General features: G+C 61.8%; 2 protein-coding genes across 2 annotated transcripts; both read left to right on the top strand.

The window, feature by feature from the left end:
* The first annotated feature begins 1345 nt into the window (after positions 1-1345).
* On the top strand, positions 1346-14458 carry DUSP15 (dual specificity phosphatase 15). Its single transcript, XM_058814551.1, has 19 exons — positions 1346-1518; positions 1716-2126; positions 3662-3695; positions 5581-5663; positions 6102-6151; positions 6770-6844; positions 7293-7464; positions 7627-7835; positions 8829-8885; positions 9772-9874; positions 10675-10775; positions 11362-11605; positions 12013-12202; positions 12396-12436; positions 12692-12797; positions 13085-13186; positions 13268-13663; positions 13776-13894; positions 13999-14458. The coding sequence occupies exons 2-19, from the start codon at positions 2106-2108 to the stop codon at positions 14137-14139; spliced, it is 2244 nt and encodes a 747-aa protein (XP_058670534.1). The 5' UTR covers positions 1346-1518; positions 1716-2105; the 3' UTR covers positions 14140-14458.
* An 811-nt stretch (positions 14459-15269) lies between these two features.
* FOXS1 (forkhead box S1) lies at positions 15270-16664 on the top strand. Its single transcript, XM_058814932.1, has one exon. The coding sequence runs from the start codon at positions 15315-15317 to the stop codon at positions 16662-16664; it is 1350 nt and encodes a 449-aa protein (XP_058670915.1). The 5' UTR covers positions 15270-15314.
* Positions 16665-19540: the final 2876 nt, after the last annotated feature.

Here is a 19540-nt window from a genome sequence, read left to right on the forward strand (position 1 = left end):
GCATCCATTCATCTCTCACTTTCCTTGGGAGAGCACACACTTACCAGTTTCATAACCCAAGTGATGCCAGGGTTCTTGCAAAGTTCTTCCACAAACAAATAGTAGTCTGAAGGCATTTTGAGGGTCTTCAGAATAAAGGCTCGTTTTCTTGCCTCAGGCTTTCCTGCTTCCCTTTCTAACTGCTTCTGAAAACTCTTCTGATCCTTTGCTAAGCAGCTGTTCTGACTCAGCTGGGTAGAAAGAAAAATACAAGATTCAGCATAACAAATGCTCCCACAGTATGACTTGCTTTAATTGCCCTTGAGAAGCTTCTGGGGAACAACTGCACCACATATTCTGAGAGGAAAAATAAATAAATATGGATACCACTGCTTTTTCTTTGTGGAGGAAGAGGATCAATTTCAATTTTCTGTCTCTCTGCATGAACAGTGGGGGCTAGGACAGAGCAAGTCTTACAGTCCATGTTCCACCATTTCTGCTGTAGCTTTCCTGTGCAGCCAGCATCCCTCTCTCCAGGGCAGGCAGATGCCCACAGCAACCCTGCAGCAGCTCAGCCACAGCACTGCTGAACCACTGCAGGTCAACCCAGTGTTACACACCACCGTCAACCTCCCTCCACAGAGTCACAGACTGGCTTGGGTTGGGAGGGACCTTAAAAGCTCTTCCCATTCCACCCCCTTTCCATGGGCAGGCACACCTTCCACTAGAGCAGGCTGCTCAAATCCACACCTGGCGAGGGCTAAGGCTCCTTGGTGGGATCACATCCTGCTCAGCCACTGTGCTGCAGGAGACAGTGCCCAGGAGAGGACAGGGCTGTCGGTGTTTGTACATTGGAATTGGCTGCCCAGGGAGACGCTGGAATCACCATCCCTGGAGGTGTTTAAGGAAAGACTGAGAATAGCACCCAGTGCCCTGGTCTGGTTGACAAGGTGGTGTTCAGTGCTAGGTTGGACTCCATGCTCTCAGAAATCTTTTTCACCATAATTAATTAATTATGCCTGTAGCATTCAAACCTGCCCATAGATACCAGCCATACTCCCCATACACGGTGGGAAGCTTGGGGAGCGGGGACTATCCTTGCCCTCACCTGTACACAGAGCATATGGGGCTTAACATGCTGCCCCGGGGACGTGCAGGAATTGGGATACAGAACCAGGAGCTCACCGGGAACGCTGCGGGCCCCGCTCCGAGCCGGGCCGCGACCCCCGCTCCCCGCCCGCCCCTGAGGCCGCCAGAGCCCGCGCCCGTCCCCATGGCAACGGCGCTGCTGAGCGCCAGGGGGCGCTCTGGGCACCCGCACCCCCACACGGCCGCCGCGGCCCCGGCCTGATCCCCGGCCTGTCCCGGCCCCGCGACCCCCGCGCTGACCCTCCCTGCGGGCAGCCGGCCACAGGCGCTGCTGGGGAACCCTGAGCCCTGCTCCTCGCTGGCACTGCCCATCCTGCGGCCCTGCGAAGTCCCCAAGACACTCCTGCAGCTCCCCGGGCAGGACAGGGATCCTGCGGCACCTGGCTGCAGGTGGGCACGGGCAGGGCAGGGAGCGGTGTGGCGCAGGCAGGGGTGGGCACGCTGCGGGCAGGGCAGGGATAGGTATGGTGCATGCAGGGGTGGGCACGGCGTGGGCAGGGGTGGGCATCCTGCCGGGCGCTTCGCCGCGTGGCCGCACAGACCTTCCTTGATGAAGCAGGACAAAGGTTTTGTTCTTCTCCCAACAGTGCAGCCTTGTGCGGCCGCGGGCAGCGGCGACAGGCAGCAGCCAGCGCGGCCCCGTGCTCCCACGCCACGGCGCAGGGGGGGAGTTTCTCCTCCTTTGTCTGCTCCCGGCCAGGCAGCAGCCGGTGCGCGGCAGCGCCGGAGCAGCCGGGGAAGGGCCTCGGCAGCAGCCGCGGAGAACGGCGGCCGCGGTGCCCTCTGCCCCGGCACAGCCACCGGCCCGGCCCGGCCGCGCTGGGAGCGAGCAGCGACCCCGGGGGAGCCAAGCTCTTCATGACGGAAACCCGACCAGGCAGCGGGGACGGCAGCTGCGCCCGGGCACGGGGAGGACGGCAGCGTTGGGGACAAGGACAGCCGCGTCCCGTCCCCACCCCCGGCGCCCGCCGTCGGCCATGGGGAACGGCATGAGCCAGGTAACGGGAAGCGCTGGGGCGGCTGCTCTGCAGTTCGGCCATGCCCGGGCGGCTCGGCCGGTGCCGGAGGTGGGAGACCCTTACCTGGCGGCTGCCAAGCGGCGTTTCACCTGCCGGCACCGCGTCCCGCACAGGGCTCGGCTCTTTGTTTGTTTGTTTGTTTGTTTGTTTATCTGCCGGCAGAGCAACACCGGAGGTGAAACAGGCAGGGACACTGCGCTGGGACAGCTGACAGCTGCTCGGGGAGGTGGAGGGAAGGGGGTCACAGCGAGTTCCTTCAAGGAAGGGGGGAACTTTTCCCAACACCTTTAATCCCCAGGAACCAGCGCCAAGCGCACGCTGTGAGCCCTCTATGACCCCCAGCCTGGTGGTCCTGCACCCCCTGCTCAGCGGGGCTGGGCTGTGCGTGGGGCTCGGCGTCATGGGGCAGAGGGGATGGGCACTATTTTATTTATGTGCTGCCCCGTTTTCTCCTCTGGGGAGCGGGTCAGCAGGGTGCTGGGGACAGGCACATGCTGTTTATTCATGGTTCAGTGTCCTGCCCTTGGGAGCTGCCCTTGCTAACTGGCGCTCTCCCACCCGCTCCTCTCAGTGCCGCAGCTGTGAGTTAAAGGCACCCCGTCGATAGGAAATTGATCTAAAATCGCAGGAATCACAATAAAAACAACCCAACAAACCCTTCTTTAAGCTGTTCAATCGAGAGAAACGTTTCCAAATGTGAGCTGTGAGACAAGTGTGAGTCCAGCTGTGCTGGTGAAAATCACCTCCACCTGCCCTGAGCACCAAATATTGCTGCAGGGAGAAACTGGCAGAGAACTGGCTGGATACAGGATTGAACTCACTGCCCAGCTTGGGAGTGAGGGGGAATATAAAATAGCTCTGGCTGACAAGGTTTGCAAGGTGTCCTGCTTCTGCATCTGCAGTGCTGTTAACAGAGGCCTTGTCAAGTAATTATCTTTTCATCACAAGAAATGGAATTGCCCAGGGGAAATGAACTGAAAGCATGGTGTCCAGAGCAATCTGTGCCTGAGCTGTGAGAAATGGGCTTCCTGCAATGCAGAGTGAGGGGAGCACAGCTCAGGGCTGGGAGGGGGACAGCTACATCCCCTACAAGCTTCTCTGTGCCTGTTGCTTTCCCATCCCTCGAGCAGCAGGGCTTGCACAGGTCATGGGTATAGTCCAAGGCTGTACAAAGGTGTATGCAACTTGCTGAGCTCAGGTAGTAAACCCCAGCGGAGGACTAATTGATGATAAACAAGAGGAGCAATAAAAAAGCTGTGTCTGGCTGCCAGCACCCATGAGAGTGCAGTGCCAGGTGGTTGAAGGTGCCAGGGCCACATCCTGGATGCCAGGGCAGTGGCAGCCCTGGGAATGCACAGCTCCAGCTGCCCCAGCAGCATTCCTGCTCCAGGGCTGGATGGTCATGTCAATGCCAGAACTTTGGCTCCTCCAGCCAAGGTGAGTGCTTCCCAGCACAGTGGGCACCGCAGCACAAGGTCACTGCTCACATTGCCACTTCCCCTTCTGTCCCACAGATCCTTCCTGGCCTCTACCTTGGGAACTTCGTTGGTGAGTGGAACCCAGCTGCTGCAGAGGTGTTCTCCAGCTGGGGAGTGGGGCTTGCTTGAGCTGGTGTCTCCCTGCCTGCAGATGCTGCCTGACATCCTGCCTGCACCCCCTGCTCTGCCTGCACCCACGGCCTGCTCTGCTCTGTCACCCAGTTTGGGTTGGCAGTAGTGGGAGTGAAGACACTGTGGGAAAGGCAAGGCAGAGACCCCTGCCTCTGCATGTTTTCCTTATTTAACAGCTGCCCTGAGCTCTTGGGATGCATGGGGGAAAGAAGCCAAGGAGGAAATATGGATCCCCTGCCAGGAGCAGAGGAGCTGGTGGCGCCACATGGGTGCAAGGGGACAGGACTGGGGCACTTTTGGGTAATGCTCCCCAGTTTTGCTGCTGTAGAAGAGGCCAGAGAGGAATGCCCACGCTCAGGAGAGAATTTCCTAGAGGCAGAGTCACAGTCACCCCTTTTCACACCAAGTCACTATTTTAAGGAATTTTCATTGTCAGGGGACAGTTAATGGCCAAGTGTTGGCATCTGCCATGACAAACCAGCATTTATAATGCTCCCGACTCCCTGATGGCTCCTTTGCCAGCTGGATTCGTGCTGTAAGTGCTGCACAAGTTTAAAACCAGTGGTGTGAATTACTAAGGAAATTTCACTGGAGTGGCAGCCGTGTTCTCCCTTTGCCCCTTGGAGCACTTTGGGTTGGGCTGGGAGGGCTGTGGCTTGCTGGGAGCAGAGGGACAAGGACACCCAGCTGCCATCAGGGGGGTTCCTGTGAGCAGCCTCTGCTCTGGGGCTGGGCCTGATGCCATCCAAGCACTCCTCATCACTCTGCCAGGCAATCCAGGGTGACAAGATTCTAGGCCTGCAACATTGAGCTCACAGAGGCATCTCCTCCAACTGGAAGCTTTTCCAGCCCTGGTATGCCTCGATTCCAGTGTCACCAGTCGCTCTCACTGCCTGCTGAGGCGGATGGGAAGGTGGCAGGTGTGTGAGTCCCCATCTCCCTCCTCACACAGAGCAGCTTCCCTGCAGAGCATCTCCCTTGAGACTCACTCCTATTAAAATTCACATCATGCCGTTAGCACTTCCTGGGCTGGATCCCTGAGCCAAGGTTTTAAAGCACGTGAAAGTTTAGAAACCCAAAAGAATGAGATGGGGAAATGTTTCCCCTCCTCTCTGGCCATGCTTGGTGCATCTGCTGGTTGTGGCATGAAAGGGAGACACTTGGAAGCTGCTCAGCAAGACAAGCACGCTCCCCTCCCTGTGCAACAACTGCTGTGCTGGACTCGAGGCCAGCATCACATCCAGAATGCTGAGGCATTGGTGAGAGGCAGGGATTGCCTCAAACAGCCAAGGACACCCCATTTCTGTCCATGCAGCTGCAGAGAGAACAGACCAGAGAGCAGCAAATCACTGCTTAGGTGTTTCTACAGAAAATCAGAGATGAAATAAATTGCTGCAGCTCCACTCCCATAGTTCACAAGATAAAGCAGTTCTCTCAGGCTGCAGCAAGTCCCAGTGCTGTGTGTGTGTGTCTGATCAAGGAGGTGTGGGCAGGGCACATCCCCTCCCAAAGTGGGGACAAGTACGGGCAGGAGGGACACTACCTGCTGACCCAGGGTGTGTCTGTGCAGGTGGGAATGGTTCAACCAGCATGAACAGCAAGGAGAAGGGATCAGGGAGAGGCCTCTGCTTTGGGATCATGGGATTGGCATTCCAGGTTCCCATGTTTGCCCATGTCTGCACTGCTGCCTGTGGGGGTGGGATGCAGTTGATCTGCTGGAGCAAGGCTCGGTGTGCTGGCTGGCTGTAGAGGCAGGGTGGGAGCACTGTGGGAAGAGAAGGGTGGGAAATGAATACATGTTGGTGTCTGGTTTTATCCTTCAGATGCCAAAGACCTGGAGCAGCTAAGCAGGAACAAGATCACCCACATTGTTTCAATCCATGAATCCCCCCAGCCCTTGCTGAAGGTAGGGTCCTGCACCAGATGTCACCCTGTGTTCCTGCAGCTCCTTCCATGCTGCATCTTCCTTCCCCCTCTGAGAATCCCATGGCACATACACCTCTCCCTGGTCCCTGACCCCAGAGGGGCTGGGCATCCCCCAGCATGGGAAATTGGCTGTCTTGTGACTATAACCCGACCTTGAACACTGACGGGAAACAGTTTCCAGCTCTCCAGACTCCTCTTGTTTCCCATCCTCTCCCACGAGCTGCTGGTGTCCCCTTGCTCTGCCCTTCACCCCAGGGAGAGTGTGGCCCCATCCCCATGCAGGGGGGTGCAGTGTGGGTGAAGCAAAACCCTGTAGGCAGCTGTGGGAGGAGCACAGGCACTGCCAGCCCTGCTCTGACCATGTGTGACACCCTGGCTGCAGTACCTGAGCTTCTCCTCTTCCTGTTCTGGCTTCCAGGACATCACCTACCTCCGCATCCCCCTGCCTGACACCCCTGAAGCCAACATGTGAGTACCCTGGGCATGGTGGGGACATGCAGGGAGGTGGGAGGGTGGCCAGGGATGAGGGCTCACAGCTTCTCAAGCCCTCCATGTGCTCCAACTCCCTCCAGCTCCTCAAGCACAATGACCCACAGGCTAGAGATGTGATGCCACAGTGCAGGGGAGCTTCCCTTGACCCCAACAGCATCCCAGTTCAGTGGCTGCTGTGAGGGTGTGAGCCCTGGGGTGAGGTGAGGGGCAGCCACTCTGCAGCTCCCATGGAGAGGGGCAGCAAGTATCCCCCCAGGAAGTGTCTGGAGAGGGGAGAGCACATAAAGGGCATGGAGCCAGCCAAGAGCACAGGCGTGGCTGGAGATTCAAGCAGCCAGCATCCCATTGCCCCAGCATGAGTCACACAAGTCACAGGGCAGCCCCGTGCATCCCCAGCACAGTGTCCCCTTCTGTGTCCCCAGCACAGAATGAGCTGGCAAATCCACCTTTCCCTGGGAATAAACAGTTCAGGTCTCAGCAGTGGCTGGTAGATCCCCTAAAACAACTCAAGCATACAGGGCTGTTCTGCCTGCAGCTAAAAATGCTGTTCCACCCCTGAAGTTCTCATTCTGTCTGGTTTATTTTTCCTGCTAGCAAGAGGCACTTCAAGGAATGCATCAGTTTTATCCATCAGTGTCGCCTGCATGGAGGGAACTGCCTCGTCCACTGGTAATGCTTCCCCTGTGCCTGCTGCTGTGTCCCCCAGCTCAGCAGATACAGCCCCCAGCCCCTCACTTCAGATCAGAGCCAGCCTGTGCCAGAGGGCTCTGTGCCAATGGACCCACCCAGGATCCACCCTTGGCTGTGGCTTGTGACTCAAACCCAGCAGGATCCAGGCAGTCCTGGAGCCAGGGCAGCTTTTTGCTGCAGCTGAGTGCATGGGATGAGCGGGGTTTGGGGCAGGCAGCCAGGCAGTGGCTGCTGCTCCCATTCCCTGTAGAGGAGTGGGTATTTATAGGCACTCATGGCCAGGACCTTGGAAGGTCTCAGCCCTCCGGGAGAGCAAGTCCTTGGAGAAGAGGAACTGAAATATCTGAGGCGCAGGGGTGGAGGAGGAGGCAAGCATGGGGTCAGGGTGTGCCACTAACGCCAGCCCTTCTGCACTTTCCCTTGTCAGCCTGGCTGGCATCTCCCGCAGCACCACGGTGGTGGTTGCCTACGTGATGGTTGTGACGGAGCTGAGCTGCCAGGAGGTGCTGGATGCCATCCGAGCCATCCGGCCCGTGGCCAACCCCAACCCCGGCTTCAGGCAGCAGCTGGCCGAGTTCAGCGGCAGCGCAGCCCGCAAGGTGGGACTCACCTCTGCCACCTGTGCCCTGCTCCGTGGCTGAGCCTGCCGTGGGCCTCAGAGCAAGGACAAGTCCTCAGGGGACTCGGTTTCTTCCCTGCTCCCCTTGCTGGACTTGCCCTTGTAAACCAGCATTATATTTTACTTCTTGCTCCTTCTCCAGGTCCGCAGGCATCTGAAGCAGAAGTATGGGATGTCCCCTTTCAATGATGAGGAAGAAATAAAGGCCTTGCTGCCAGCAGGGAGAGAAGGAACGTCCAGAACAGAGGGAGCTGTGCAAGGACTGGTCCCAAGAGCCAGAGACATGAGGAGCACAAGTCCCTTCCTGCTGCGGGTGAAGAGGACGTTCTCCTGCATCCCGGCTTGTCTGAAGTGACCCAGGCCAGGGGAGAGCAGTGAGCATCACCCACCAGCCTGGGAGAGATGAAGGAGATGCAACACAGTGGGACAGGGAGCACTGGGCCGGAACCTGCACAAAGCCCAGCTCCTTCTTCTCTTCTGGGGTGGGAACATGCCACCCTCTCTCTGGGCAGGTTTCATGGACGCTGTTGGGCTTTGCAGCACATGCTGGGCTCATCTTCTTCACATCCAGTGTGCTGGGGACACAGATCTCTGTCCCTGGGTCACTGCAGGCTCCTGCTTGGGGCAGAACACAGAGGGGGTCTCTTCTGCCACAGGCCAGTGCCCAGGTGTTACCAGCAACAGCTTTAGCACTTGGGTACCCACTGCATGGCCTCAGGGTGCACAGGAGAGCCGGTGCTCCCCTCAGAGCAGTTTTCCCACCAGCAGCACAAGCTCCCAGCGTCCTGGTGGCTGCAGAGTAGGGACACACCAGTGTGCCAGCAGGTAATGCCACCACACAGGCTTCCAGGCAAGGGTCCAGCTCCAGACTGGCCAAGCACAAGCCCTGAGCAAGCACTGTAGCTTTAGGAATCCATTGCACCCCATTCCCACCTATCCCAGGGCACAATCTGTAACAGGTGGGAACCAAGCATTTAACCTGGCCAGACCTCACTAGAGCAGAGCCTTAAGCCATTTTGCTTAAAGACTTTATATGTTCCCCAGTAATAAATACCCTTCTCTGTGGTCTGACTCTTCTGTGATGGCCAGGTTGAAACAGGGATGCCAAGGGGGAAGGTCCCAGCATGGGACTGTCTGGAGCTGCTGCTGTGCTGCTGGACACTCTCTGGAGTGGGCTGGGGACACCAGCATGCCGGGACAGGGCTCATCATGCTGCCTTGTGGGAAGGTGACAAGGGAGGCCAGAAATGTGAGTGGCAGGGCAGGGCTCTCAGGGGACAAGCTCTGCTCCAGGAGAGGCTGGGAGCAACAGGTGGGAGCTCACCTGGAGCCTGTTTCACTTTAGCCTCTCCACTCACTGGATCCGGGAGCACAAGGTCCACGACTCTGCAGGCTCCTCCAGGTGCTGGGAGCCTGGCACCAGCTGAGTATCACAGGCCCCAAACCTCTCACATTTACAACTTTTCCTGGAGCAGAGTCCCAGGTGGGAAAAATTGTGAGGATGCCCAGCTGGGTCATCAGCATTGTCCCTGTTGGGACTCACAGCATGTTTCTGGGATACCCCTCATCCTGCCCCTCCTCTTCTAGGGAGAAGGGATCCCCCAGGAGACAGAGCCTCAATAACAAGGTTCCTTCCTGCTGCCAGCATCTGCCTGCTGGGCTGGGTGCTGCCTTGGGGTCACCCAGGCAGACTGGGAGCTCTACCAGGGGTTCATCATCCTTCACTGCTCCTGCACCATCTGCCATGGGGTCCCACTCTCCTTCCAGTTCCTCCCAGGCTCCTCTACCCTCCCTAGGCCCCAGGCCAGGCTCCCCAGCACCCTTTGGCCTCTTCATCCCCCAGCAGGGTGGAAGCCCTGCAGCCCAGGATCGCACCTCTGGGATGGATGTGTGCCCCATGCACATCTGGGATGGATGTGTGCCCCATACACAGCTGCACCCTCTCACACTGGGACACCTTATGCCAAGGTGTTTGCACCCAGAGATTCCCCTGTTCCCACAGTAAACCCCACAGGGCTCTCCAGCCCAGCTCCACAGCACAGCAGAATGTATTTATTTTGGCAGATCTGATTTACACAGCTTGGAAAAACCCGGGCAAGGGCAGGGTTAGCTACGAGTTAATGTTTGACTGCCTTTTGAAGCTCATTTTGGCATGAAAAGTGTAAGGGTTAAGCAGCTTCACCTTCCCCAGGAAGGGAGAAGCTGGGTGAGGAATACACAGTGGGGAATGTGGCTCCTGAGCTCCCCGCTGATGCCCGGGTAATTGGATCCCGCGGGTCCTGCGTCAGCGGGCGGCTGCCACAGCACATGAAATCCCCGCCGATAAAACTGATCCCGGCGGGCTGGGCTGACAAACGAGCCGGCGGCTGCGATTATCTGCCGGCCTTGGATGTAATCAGCCAAGCCGCTGGGAGGCCGTGCAGTGACTCCTTGCCGCAGCGCTGCTTCCCAAGGCACAAAGGGGAGATGTGGATTCTCTGTCCCTCAGTTCCCAGGCCCTTTTCCCAGAACGTGGCGCCACAGCTCGCCCGGAGGGAGGGCGCAGGTGGTGCCTGGGCTTCGCATTGCAACAAAGGGGTCCCGGGCAGGCTCAGTAAGGAGAGAAAATCCTGCCAGTGGGGCTCGCTCGCACACCCCATGTGGCCCCATGCGCCCTCTGCGCCACGTGGCTGTGCCCTGTCCTCACATCCTCTGGGAAAGCCCAGCACTGGGCTCTCTGCCACGGATTATTCATTTGGAGACTTAGCAGCCCCAGCAGCTCTCAGGAACTTCACTCCTCCTCTCGGCCGGAGGTGACTTTCTCTGACTCAGAGCAGGAAAGGAGACCTGGGTGACTGCAAAAGGAGACTTGGGGGGCAGCAGCCGGGCAGAGGAGCAGGGTTTCCCCGCACAGCGACATGAAGCTCTGCAGCAGTGATAGAGGAACCAGCACCAGTGTCACCTCAGGGTGGCCCAGTGACTCAGCCCGTGCCCTGCTGGGGGCCCATGGGAGCTGGTGCAGGATGTGTCTGTCCCACCCCGGTCCCTGCAGCCCTTGGCACAGCTCATCCACCTTTCCCACCCGTTTCCCGTTCGACTTGGCATTCAGAGACCCACGAGGCAGATGTGAGCAGTAGAGCAGAGGAGAGATTTGAGAGATGGGGACATGTGACCGTTCACACCACCCTGGAAACCCCGTGCTCTTGCTGCAGCTCCCTGCAGCTCCCCACACCCATGGAGTGAGCAGCTGGTTCCATGGGAGGACGCAGCCCCTGGAGCTGGGATGTGCCCGGCTGGGTCCCCAACGCACGAAGTAAAGGGAGTAGAGTCCCTTGTCCCCTTCGGGCAGAGTGTGGGAGACCTGACAGTTTTAGGGGAAGCATCTGATGCCTTATTTCCTCTCCCGTGGATGCAATGTACCTGCCCTCCCCCCCCCCCGCGAGTGCAGGGTGCGTGTGTTGAGAAATACACCTAGCGCAGGTATCTCGGTATGTAAATTACCAGTGCGAGCTGCACATTGTGTTCTGAACGGCAGGAAGAGGCTGGAGCCCCAGGCAAGAGCCGCGAATGGGCGCCCACCCTCTGCCTAACAAAGGGCACTTCCCGGGGTGGGGGTCAATCACCCAGAGCCTCTGCAGGAGCCAGTGAACAACGGGAAGAGGCTAAAATCACCACTGGTGTACATGGGTGCACACAATGTGATGATCTGAAACCTCGGGGATGCCTTTTTTGGGGGTCCCACCCGGAGGAACGAGCTCCAGCTCTTCCCATTGCTGTAACCGTCAGTTACGACATCGCTTGTTCCTGAACACGGATATCTGACGCTGCTGTGCGGGGAAAAGTGGAGCAGAGGAAAAAAAAAAATTAAGAACCGTCCCCCCCGTCCTTGGGGCAGCCAGAACCTCCGGCGTGTGCCGGGAAAGGGAAAGTGAAAGCCGGAGCCGCTTTCGGTTTCGCCGCCGGGCCGCGATGGCGGAGCCGGGGGCGCCCATGCGGCTGAAGGAGTGGCTGATCGCGCAGATCGACAGCGGCCGGTACCCGGGGCTGCGCTGGGAGAACCGGCAGAAAACGCTCTTCCGCATCCCCTGGAAGCACGCGGCCAAGCAGGATTACCGGCAGCAGGAGGATGCTGCGCTCTTCAAGGTACCCCGGGCTCCCCGCGGTCCCCGTCGGGCCCTGGGAATGGCCCCCGGGCTCCGTATGCGCTCCCGGGGCTCCCCATTGCCCGGGGCTCCCCGGCACCGCTCACCCCGCTCACCTGTGCAGCCGAGCTCCATGTGCACCTCCAGGGCTCTCCGTGACCTGGCTCTGTGCGCAGCGCTGGGATTTGGCTCCATGCACACCCCTGGCACGCACCGCCCAGCTCCCTGCACCCTCCCGGGGCTCTCGGTGTGCTCCCCCGGCGCCCCCGCAGCACCCAGCTCCCTGCAGTCCCCCAGGAGACACAGCCCCGGCTCCCCCACCCCGCTGGACCCCCTTGGACAGCCGAGCTGGGGTCAGGTTGTGGCACCCCCACAGCACAGGGCACCCTCTGTCCCTCTGTGCCTCAGGCTTGGGCCATCTACAAGGGGAAGTACCACGAAGGGACGGACAAGGCCGACCCCTCCACCTGGAAGACGCGGCTGCGCTGCGCCCTCAACAAGAGCACCGACTTCCAGGAGGTGCCCGAGCGGAGCCAGCTGGACATCTCCGAGCCTTACAAGGTGTACCAGATCGTGACTGACAGAGCCTGTGATGCAGGTACGTCCCTGCCGTCCCTCCTCCTGTGCCTGATGTGGGGTTGATAGCTGAACATACCTGAACCCTGCCTGTACAAGCCCCGTGCCCCACAGCCATTACCCTTCCTCCCCACTCCTTTGACAGCCAGCTGTCTTCCCTGGGGCTGTTGCTGCCGTTTGCCAGGGGTTCACCCGTTCTTTCTTGCTCTCTGCAGAGGACAGTGACACACAGTCCCCAGGCAGTGAGGACCAGCAGGTGAGCCTGCCCTGTGCCATCCAGGCAGGGGCGAAGGTGGGACCCTCAAATCCCCGCCTCACCCATCAGCTGCTCCCCTGCCTGCACACTGCCTGCATTTGTCCCACGGGGGCTTCAGAGAGGGCCCCCTGTGCCCCGCACTGCCAGACCCAGCGGGGGGATCTGCTGGCTTATGGGGTCCATGGTAGAGGAAGGAGCTGGCTCAGGATCCCCCAGTGCCAGCTCAGCCCTCACCAAAGCTGCTCCTACCCCCAGGGCAGCACTGCAGGGAGTCCGAAGAAGGAGGAAAGCCAGAAGGACATGCTGGAGAGTGCCCATGTCTCTCCACAGCCCTGGCTCTCTGGCCACCCCACCGAGCGAGGTGAGGAGGGTCCCTCTCGGTGGGATGGGGCTGGGGGCAGGGAGGGCTTCTGCCAGGATCCTGCTCTCCTGTCGCTCGTGCAGGGAACACCTGTGGGGATTGAGGTAGGAGCTGAGGGCTCCCACCCTACCCCAGCAAAGCCATTCCCTTAGGGGATATCATGAGGCCCAATAATGAGCAAACACAGTGGGAAGTGTGGGCCCAGGGGCTTGGGCCAGTAGAGTGCCTGGGAGCCCTTGGGGTAACTGTCCATGTCCTTTTACCACCTCATCTCTGCCCTGGTCCAGGGTGCCTTGTCAGGGGAGTCTTCTATGGCTGGAACCCAACCCATGGCCAGCTTCTTCCCGGACCCCAATCCTACCTCCCTGTGGAGGATGTCAACAATTCAGGTAGGTGCCATGCTGCAGGCAATGCCGTGGGTGACCCCACCAGCCCAGACTGCCCATGAGCTCACCCTCCCTTTGCCCCAGACTGCTGGCTGCACATCCGCCTGTACTACTGCGACGTGCTGGTGAAGGAGGTGACCACGCGCACGGCCGAGGGCTGCCGCATCACCACCAGCGCCGTGCCCGCCGACAGTGAGCGCCTCTACGGCCCCTCCTGCATGGAGCAGATCCAGTTCCCCCCCCCGCAGGTGCTCAGCGGCCACGGCCGCGTGGCCTGCATGACCAAAGTGCTGGAGAGGCTCCTGCCCCACCTGGAGCGCGGGGTGCTGCTCTGGGTGGCACCTGAGGGGGTCTTCATGAAGCGCCAGTGCCAGGGCAGGGTGTACTGGAAGGGGCCCCTGGCCCCGCACAGGAACTGGCCCAACAAGCTGGAGAGGGAGAGGACTTACAAGCTGCTGGACACGCAGCAGTACATCCAGCGTAAGTGCCTGGGACACCCCGATCCCTTGGGGAGAAGGGCAGGTCCTGCCCTGCTGTGGCTGATGGGGGCTGTGAGGGCCTGGTGACCCCTGACAGGGTTGGTGTCTTGCAGAGGTGCGGGAGTACCTGAGCAACGGGCAGCTCCTGCCTCAGTACCAGATCTACCTGTGCTTCGGGGAGGAATACCCCACCAGGGCTGGGCACCCCTTCCAGAAGCTCATCATGGCTCACGTGAGTTCCCACTGGGGCTGGTGACCCCTGAGCCAGGCCCAGGGACCATTGCCAGGCAGGGACACGGACCTGTGCCCATCCTCTGTCGTTCTGTGCCTCTGCAGGTGGAGCCGGTGTTCGCTCGGGAGCTCTTCCATCACGCCCAGCGCTTGAGGCCAACCCTGCTCTGCAATTCCCCGCAGCCCTGTGCCCCTGGCACCTCCAGCCACGTTCTCCACGTCCTCAAACAGCTCTGCCAGCCCTGAGCTGGGTGGGAGAGGAGAGCCCAGTTGCCATAAAGTCTCAGAGTGGGAGGCTCTGAGCCCCATGGCTCCATTCCAGCTGCATGTCCCAAGGCAGAGTGCTCAGGGTGCTCAGCGTGCAGGACCAAACAAGGACAGATGTTAGCTGGGTGGGCAGGTGCTGCTGCCCCTGTGATTGCTGTATTTATTCCCCAGGAGTCTCCCAGGTGGGGTTTGTTGTGTGCCTATTCAGCAAGCCAGGGCAGACCTGGCTCTGTCCTTGCACCTTGCACTGCCAGGACTCGCTGTTGCAAACCTTAGAAATAAAGGTTGTGTTTTCGTATGGGTGTTGGGGGCTGGCTCTGGGGTGGGGGGCTGGTGCTGGTCCAAGCAGAGCATGGGTGGCTGGGGAAGCTGAGTCCAGACAGCCTCAGATGGGCAAAGCCAGCTCAGCCACAGCATGAGACAACTCCCTGCCCTAGCACTGGTTCCAGACCTGTCCTGCCCCCTGTCCCAACCTCCTGGCAGGGGTGAAGGCGGCAGCAAGACGCCTGTTAGCTGCTCTGCTGACCTGGCAACACAGAGGGCTGTCCCAAAGGCAGTCACCACCTGTGTCTCAGTTTACACTGATGAACGGTGTGATGGGGCTCCTGGGGCCTGTGCTGTGCCCAGAGTTTTGGGAACAATGCAGGGACCTGGCAATACAGAGAGACCTGGCACAGGATCCAGCACAAGGCCGGGCTGGGGGCAGGGGCTGAGGCACTGGGGTGGGCAAGGGGCAGAGGGGCATCTGAGGGCAGGCAGCACCTCAATCCTGCCAACATCCCTCACTCCAGGCCCAGCCAGAGCCCGGCTGCTCACCGTGAGCAGGGCAGGATGAGAACCAGCTCGTGGGAACCTTCCGTGGGAAAGGGGCCGGGGGAGCCGGGGGCTGTGCCCGCCTCTGCCCTGGGGAGGCCGCGGCCGTGCCAACCGCGGGGCCACTGGCTGCCGGCCGCAGGTCTTGGCGGCGCATCCGTCTGTTTGTCCGCAGGGACCAGTGCTGGACGGCAGAGTCCTGCTCCGCCCTGGGCGGCCCCTCAGAGGAGGGGCCCGCCGCCCCCTCGCCGGCCGCGGGTTTTAACGGGCCGTGCCGGGGCCGTGCGGCAGCGCGGAGCGGGACCAGCGGCGGAGCCGGAGCGGCGGGGCCGGCACGGAGGATGCAGCCGGACCTCCCCGTCGGCGACGCGGCGCTGCGCAGCCCCCCGGCCCCTGAGCCGGCTGGCGGCCCCTTCCCCAGCGCCGAGGCCACCAAGCCACCCTACAGCTACATCGCCCTCATCACCATGGCCATCCAGAGCGCGCCCGAGCAGCGCATCACCCTCAGCGGCATCTACCGCTACATCATGGGCCGCTTCACCTTCTACCGCGACAACAAGCAGGGCTGGCAGAACAGCATCCGCCACAACCTCTCCCTCAACGAGTGCTTCGTCAAGGTGCCCCGTGACGACAAGAAGCCGGGAAAGGGCAACTACTGGACCCTCGACCCCGACTGCTACAACATGTTCGAGAACGGCAGCTTCCTGCGGCGCCGCCGGCGCTTCACCAGGAAGAAGGGTGTCCGGGATGGGCCGGGCGCTGAGGGGGACGAGGGGCGCGGGAAGACCCCCAGGCAGCCTGGGCAAGGGCTGCCCGCTGCCCCGCTGCCGGAGGAGGGCAAGGCAGACGGGGGCTACAGCTCGCCGCCGGCCGCAGGACGCCTGCCCAGCCCTGCCGCTCTCCCGGAGGGTGCCGGGCTGCCGGGGTGCGCCGAGCCCTGGGCCCGCCGTCAGCCGCCCAAGGCCAGGCAGCCGTGCCTGTACCTGCCGGAGGCGGCACAGCCCAAGGGGCCGCTCCTCTCGGCCCCCGAGAGCCGCCCGCCCAGGGACACTGTCTTCGGGGGGCTCCCGGCGGCGCTGCAGCTGCCCCGGCCAGGTCAGTACCCACTGCCCAGCGAGCGCCCGGCCCAGCAGCAGCCGCACCCTGCCCTGCTGCCCGCCCTGCTGCCCGCCCAGCACAGGGACCCTCCGCAGGACTCGCCGGCCACCCCAGACACCCCCCCAGAGCAGCTGGAGGGCAAGGAGCTGGCTGCCCATGGGTTGGGGCCGTGCCAGCCGTTCGGGCAGGTGCCATCTGCGTTCCCTGGCAGCCTCCTGGGCACGGGCAAGCCGCCCCCATCCTGCTTCCTGGAGGGAGAGGGCTACACGCAGCCCCACCTGCCCGTGTTCGGCTCCTTCAGCCGGCCGGGCCCCGAGGCGCTGGGGAGCAGCTACCAGTGCCGGGTGCAGGCGTTGAGCTTCTGCGTCAAGGAGCGGCCCTGCGGAGCAGCGCTGGAGCATCTCCTGGCCGCGGCACCCCCGGCCTCCAGCGCCCCCCGGCAGCCGCCCTTCGGGGCCGTGGGGCCGCGGGCAGGTGAGCAGAAGGAGCCCTGGGGGCCAGGGACCACGATCCCACTGCAGGGGGGTAATGGGTACCCCCTGGGGCTGCCTCCCTGCCTCTACCGCACACCCGGCATGTTCTTCTTCGAGTGAGGGACTCCCCACCCCGGCACAACCCAGCTCCTAATAAAGCAACGTTCCCCAACGCTGCCTCTGTGGTCTCTGTGCCCCATTCGAGGTGGGCAGTGGGCAGGGCCAAGCTGGGGACGCTCAGCCCCAGCTCAGGTGCTGGCTGGGGAACACAGGTGCCATCCCCACCAGTCCCTCCATCAGTGATCACTGACTGGATGGTGAGGCCATGTGGGGACAGGGCATGGCCTGGGTCAGGGCACCTACACCCCAGTCCTGTGTCCCAGGGAGATGCTGGGGACAAGGTTCTGCCACTTTGTGGAGCCAGGAGCCCCTGAAGTGCCATCCCATGGCAGTACGAGGGAACTTTGTCCCTGGGGGTCAGGGGGATGAGCTGCAGCAGAAGTTATCCGCCAGTGGAGCCCCACTGCCACCTCCCTGGGCCTGGGACCGCTCCAAGGTCCTGGTTTTTCACAGGATGTCACACGTGGCACAAGTGGCACCAGCCTCAGTGTGTGGCCCTGCAAATGGACCCAGAGAGACTGCAGGGAGTCACCAGGGGCTGTGGCACAGTGTGGAGGCTCTGCTATGGGGGGGGACAGGGCTCCCTCCCCTCCCTGTCCTTGCTTGTGGCTGTGTCAGTGCTTGGCTGGAATTCCAACCAGTCCCTGCAGACCCTGAGAGAAGGGCAGCCCCAAAGATGGGCTGTGCCAGGGGCTGCAGCTCTGATGGGAACAGCCAGGAAAGTGGATTCCTGTGACCTGAATCATGCAGGGTGGCTGCCAGTGGAGAGGCACCAGCTGAGTCACCGCTGCTCTCACTGGGCTGGGCACAGGGATGTGCCCCAACTGGCCCAAATGGTGGACACTGCAGTGGGCAGGGTCCCCACACAGCCCTAAGATAGGGCCTGGCCACCAGCCCCTTCCCACACAGCACTGGGACACCTGAGTCAGCATCTCTGAGCACAGGAGTGGGGCCAGAGTGATGCTGGCAAAGTGGGGGGCTGTGCTTGCACCCCCCATCCGTGTTAGAGGGAGCTCTCCAGGAGCGGCAACACCCAGACCCGATGGCACAGCCAGCCCCAGGATAGACACAGGGCTAGCAGGGGCTCTCCGTGCTGATGTGAGGACCAATTTTGTGTCAAAGCCCCCCAGATCCCTGAGGCCGGGGGGACTCCAGTTTGGCCAGTCTCGGGGGTCCCTGCGGGGGCCGTGCTGGCCCGAAGGAGCGCTGCCGTCACTCGGGGACCGGGAGCACCACGTCAGCTCTCTTATCAGCCCCCAGACGCTGCTGCTGGGCCATGGCTGCGTCCCAGCCCCGGGCAGGGCAGGGGGGCCGCCCTTCATCATCGGGGACCGCCACTCAGCCCTGGGCCTCTCTTTACTCGCTTTTTTTTCCCCTGCCCAGTGGAAAACAATATTTGAGCGCCTACATCATGCTGGCGTCTCCGGAGCGGCGGGCGGCGAGCGCGGCTGACCTCAGCCCCCTCCTTCGCCGGTCCCCGGGGGCGCGGGAGGAAGCGAGCGCCGCAGCCGTGCCCGGGGCCGTCTGGTTCCCACGCAGCGTGGCCGGGCCCATCGCCCGCCGCGGCTGGGAACGCACGGCCCGGGCCCCACGCTGTGCCCCGATGGGCTCCCTGTGCTGGGAGAAATGCGGTGTGTCCCGCTGTCCCCAGGCTGCAGCAGCCGCTGGGGATGGGCACTCGCGTCCTGCACCGTCCGGGAGTGAGGATCAGAGCCGTGCGCTCTACCCGTGCTCCCCTTGCCCGCCCTCACCCCGACTGCCGGTCACGGACCCGCTGTTCTCCCGGCTCTGCTCCTCCCTGGCTCGCTCCCGGCTCGCTGTGGGTGGCCCCGGTTCCCCGCCCGCTCGCCCGCTCCCATCCCGGGCCGTGCCGCGAACGGGACTCGCTGCGCTCGGTCACGGGGCGAACCTGCTGCTGCTGCCGCTGCCGGAGCTCTGCCCGCTGCCCTTCCCTCCCTGCACTGCCTGGGGAGTGTTTGTTTCTCGTTTCTGCAGGCAGGGTGGGAGCCACAGGGACGGGGTGCCTGGGGAATGTGTGTGCTCCATGCATGGATGCTGAGGGCACACGTGTGCACATCCAGACTGCACCCCTGGGCGTGATGAGGACCCCACACATAAGGGATGGACCAGGCTATGGTGGCCTGGGCTGGACCAGGAGCATTAGGCCCCAGTGGGACCTGTTCACTCCAGGCAGCTTCAGGGGCTCATGAGCTGTCAGCTGGGAGCACAGGATGGGATCACAGCTACTTCCATGGGGGTCAGCCCCACTCATCCAGCCCCAGTGTGTGTCTCTGTAGGGTCCCACGGTAGGAAGGAGGGGACTAGAGAACCTAAACTGGGCTGTGGGGTAGGGGGTCCCACACACTGGGATGTGCTGGTGTCTGTGCATCCCTCTGTGCAGAGCTGCACACACAGGGCAGTGCTCAGGAGCCGATCCCCTACAGCAGCTCAGGGTGCCAGCAGTGTCCGGGGCTGATGCTCCATCTGGAAGCGCCGTGGCCACCCCACAGCAGGGCCCAGCAGCCCCTGGGGCCGGCCGGGGCCAGGGCCGGGACCGGGGCGATCGCGGCTCCTGGGGCCAGGCAGGAAGGAGACGTCACCGCCGTGGAGCGTAACTCGAACCAGATGGGGCTGCGCTGGCGTCCAGGCCTGCGGGGTGGTCACCGACAGGAACCGGTCAAAGGCTGCCGGCAGGAAGCGGCTGGGAGGGACGCCTGCGGCCGCCGGAGTCCGGGCTGTGGCAGCTTTAACCACTTCAGGGCCAGCCACAGCTCCCCTGGGCAAAGCGACACCAGGTCCCACCCGCCCTTGCCTGGGCATCCCACCCGATACGGGCACATGCTGAAGATGTGAGGACACGTCTGACTGACAGCTGA

The sequence above is a fragment of the Ammospiza caudacuta genome, chromosome 15 (assembly GCF_027887145.1).
Source record: "Ammospiza caudacuta isolate bAmmCau1 chromosome 15, bAmmCau1.pri, whole genome shotgun sequence".
NCBI classification, from domain to species: Eukaryota; Metazoa; Chordata; class Aves; order Passeriformes; family Passerellidae; genus Ammospiza; species Ammospiza caudacuta.

Coding starts and splice junctions, on each gene's coding strand:
- DUSP15 (XM_058814551.1), top strand. CDS start 2,106: ATGGGGAACGGCATGAGCCAG. Junction 7,465..7,626: donor GCGGCAGCGCAGCCCGCAAG/GTGGGACTCACC, acceptor CTCCTTCTCCAG/GTCCGCAGGCATCTGAAGCA. Junction 8,886..9,771: donor GACTCTGCAGGCTCCTCCAG/GTGCTGGGAGCC, acceptor GTCCTGCGTCAG/CGGGCGGCTGCCACAGCACA.
- FOXS1 (XM_058814932.1), top strand. CDS start 15,315: ATGCAGCCGGACCTCCCCGTCGGCGACGCGGCGCTGCGCAGCCCCCCG.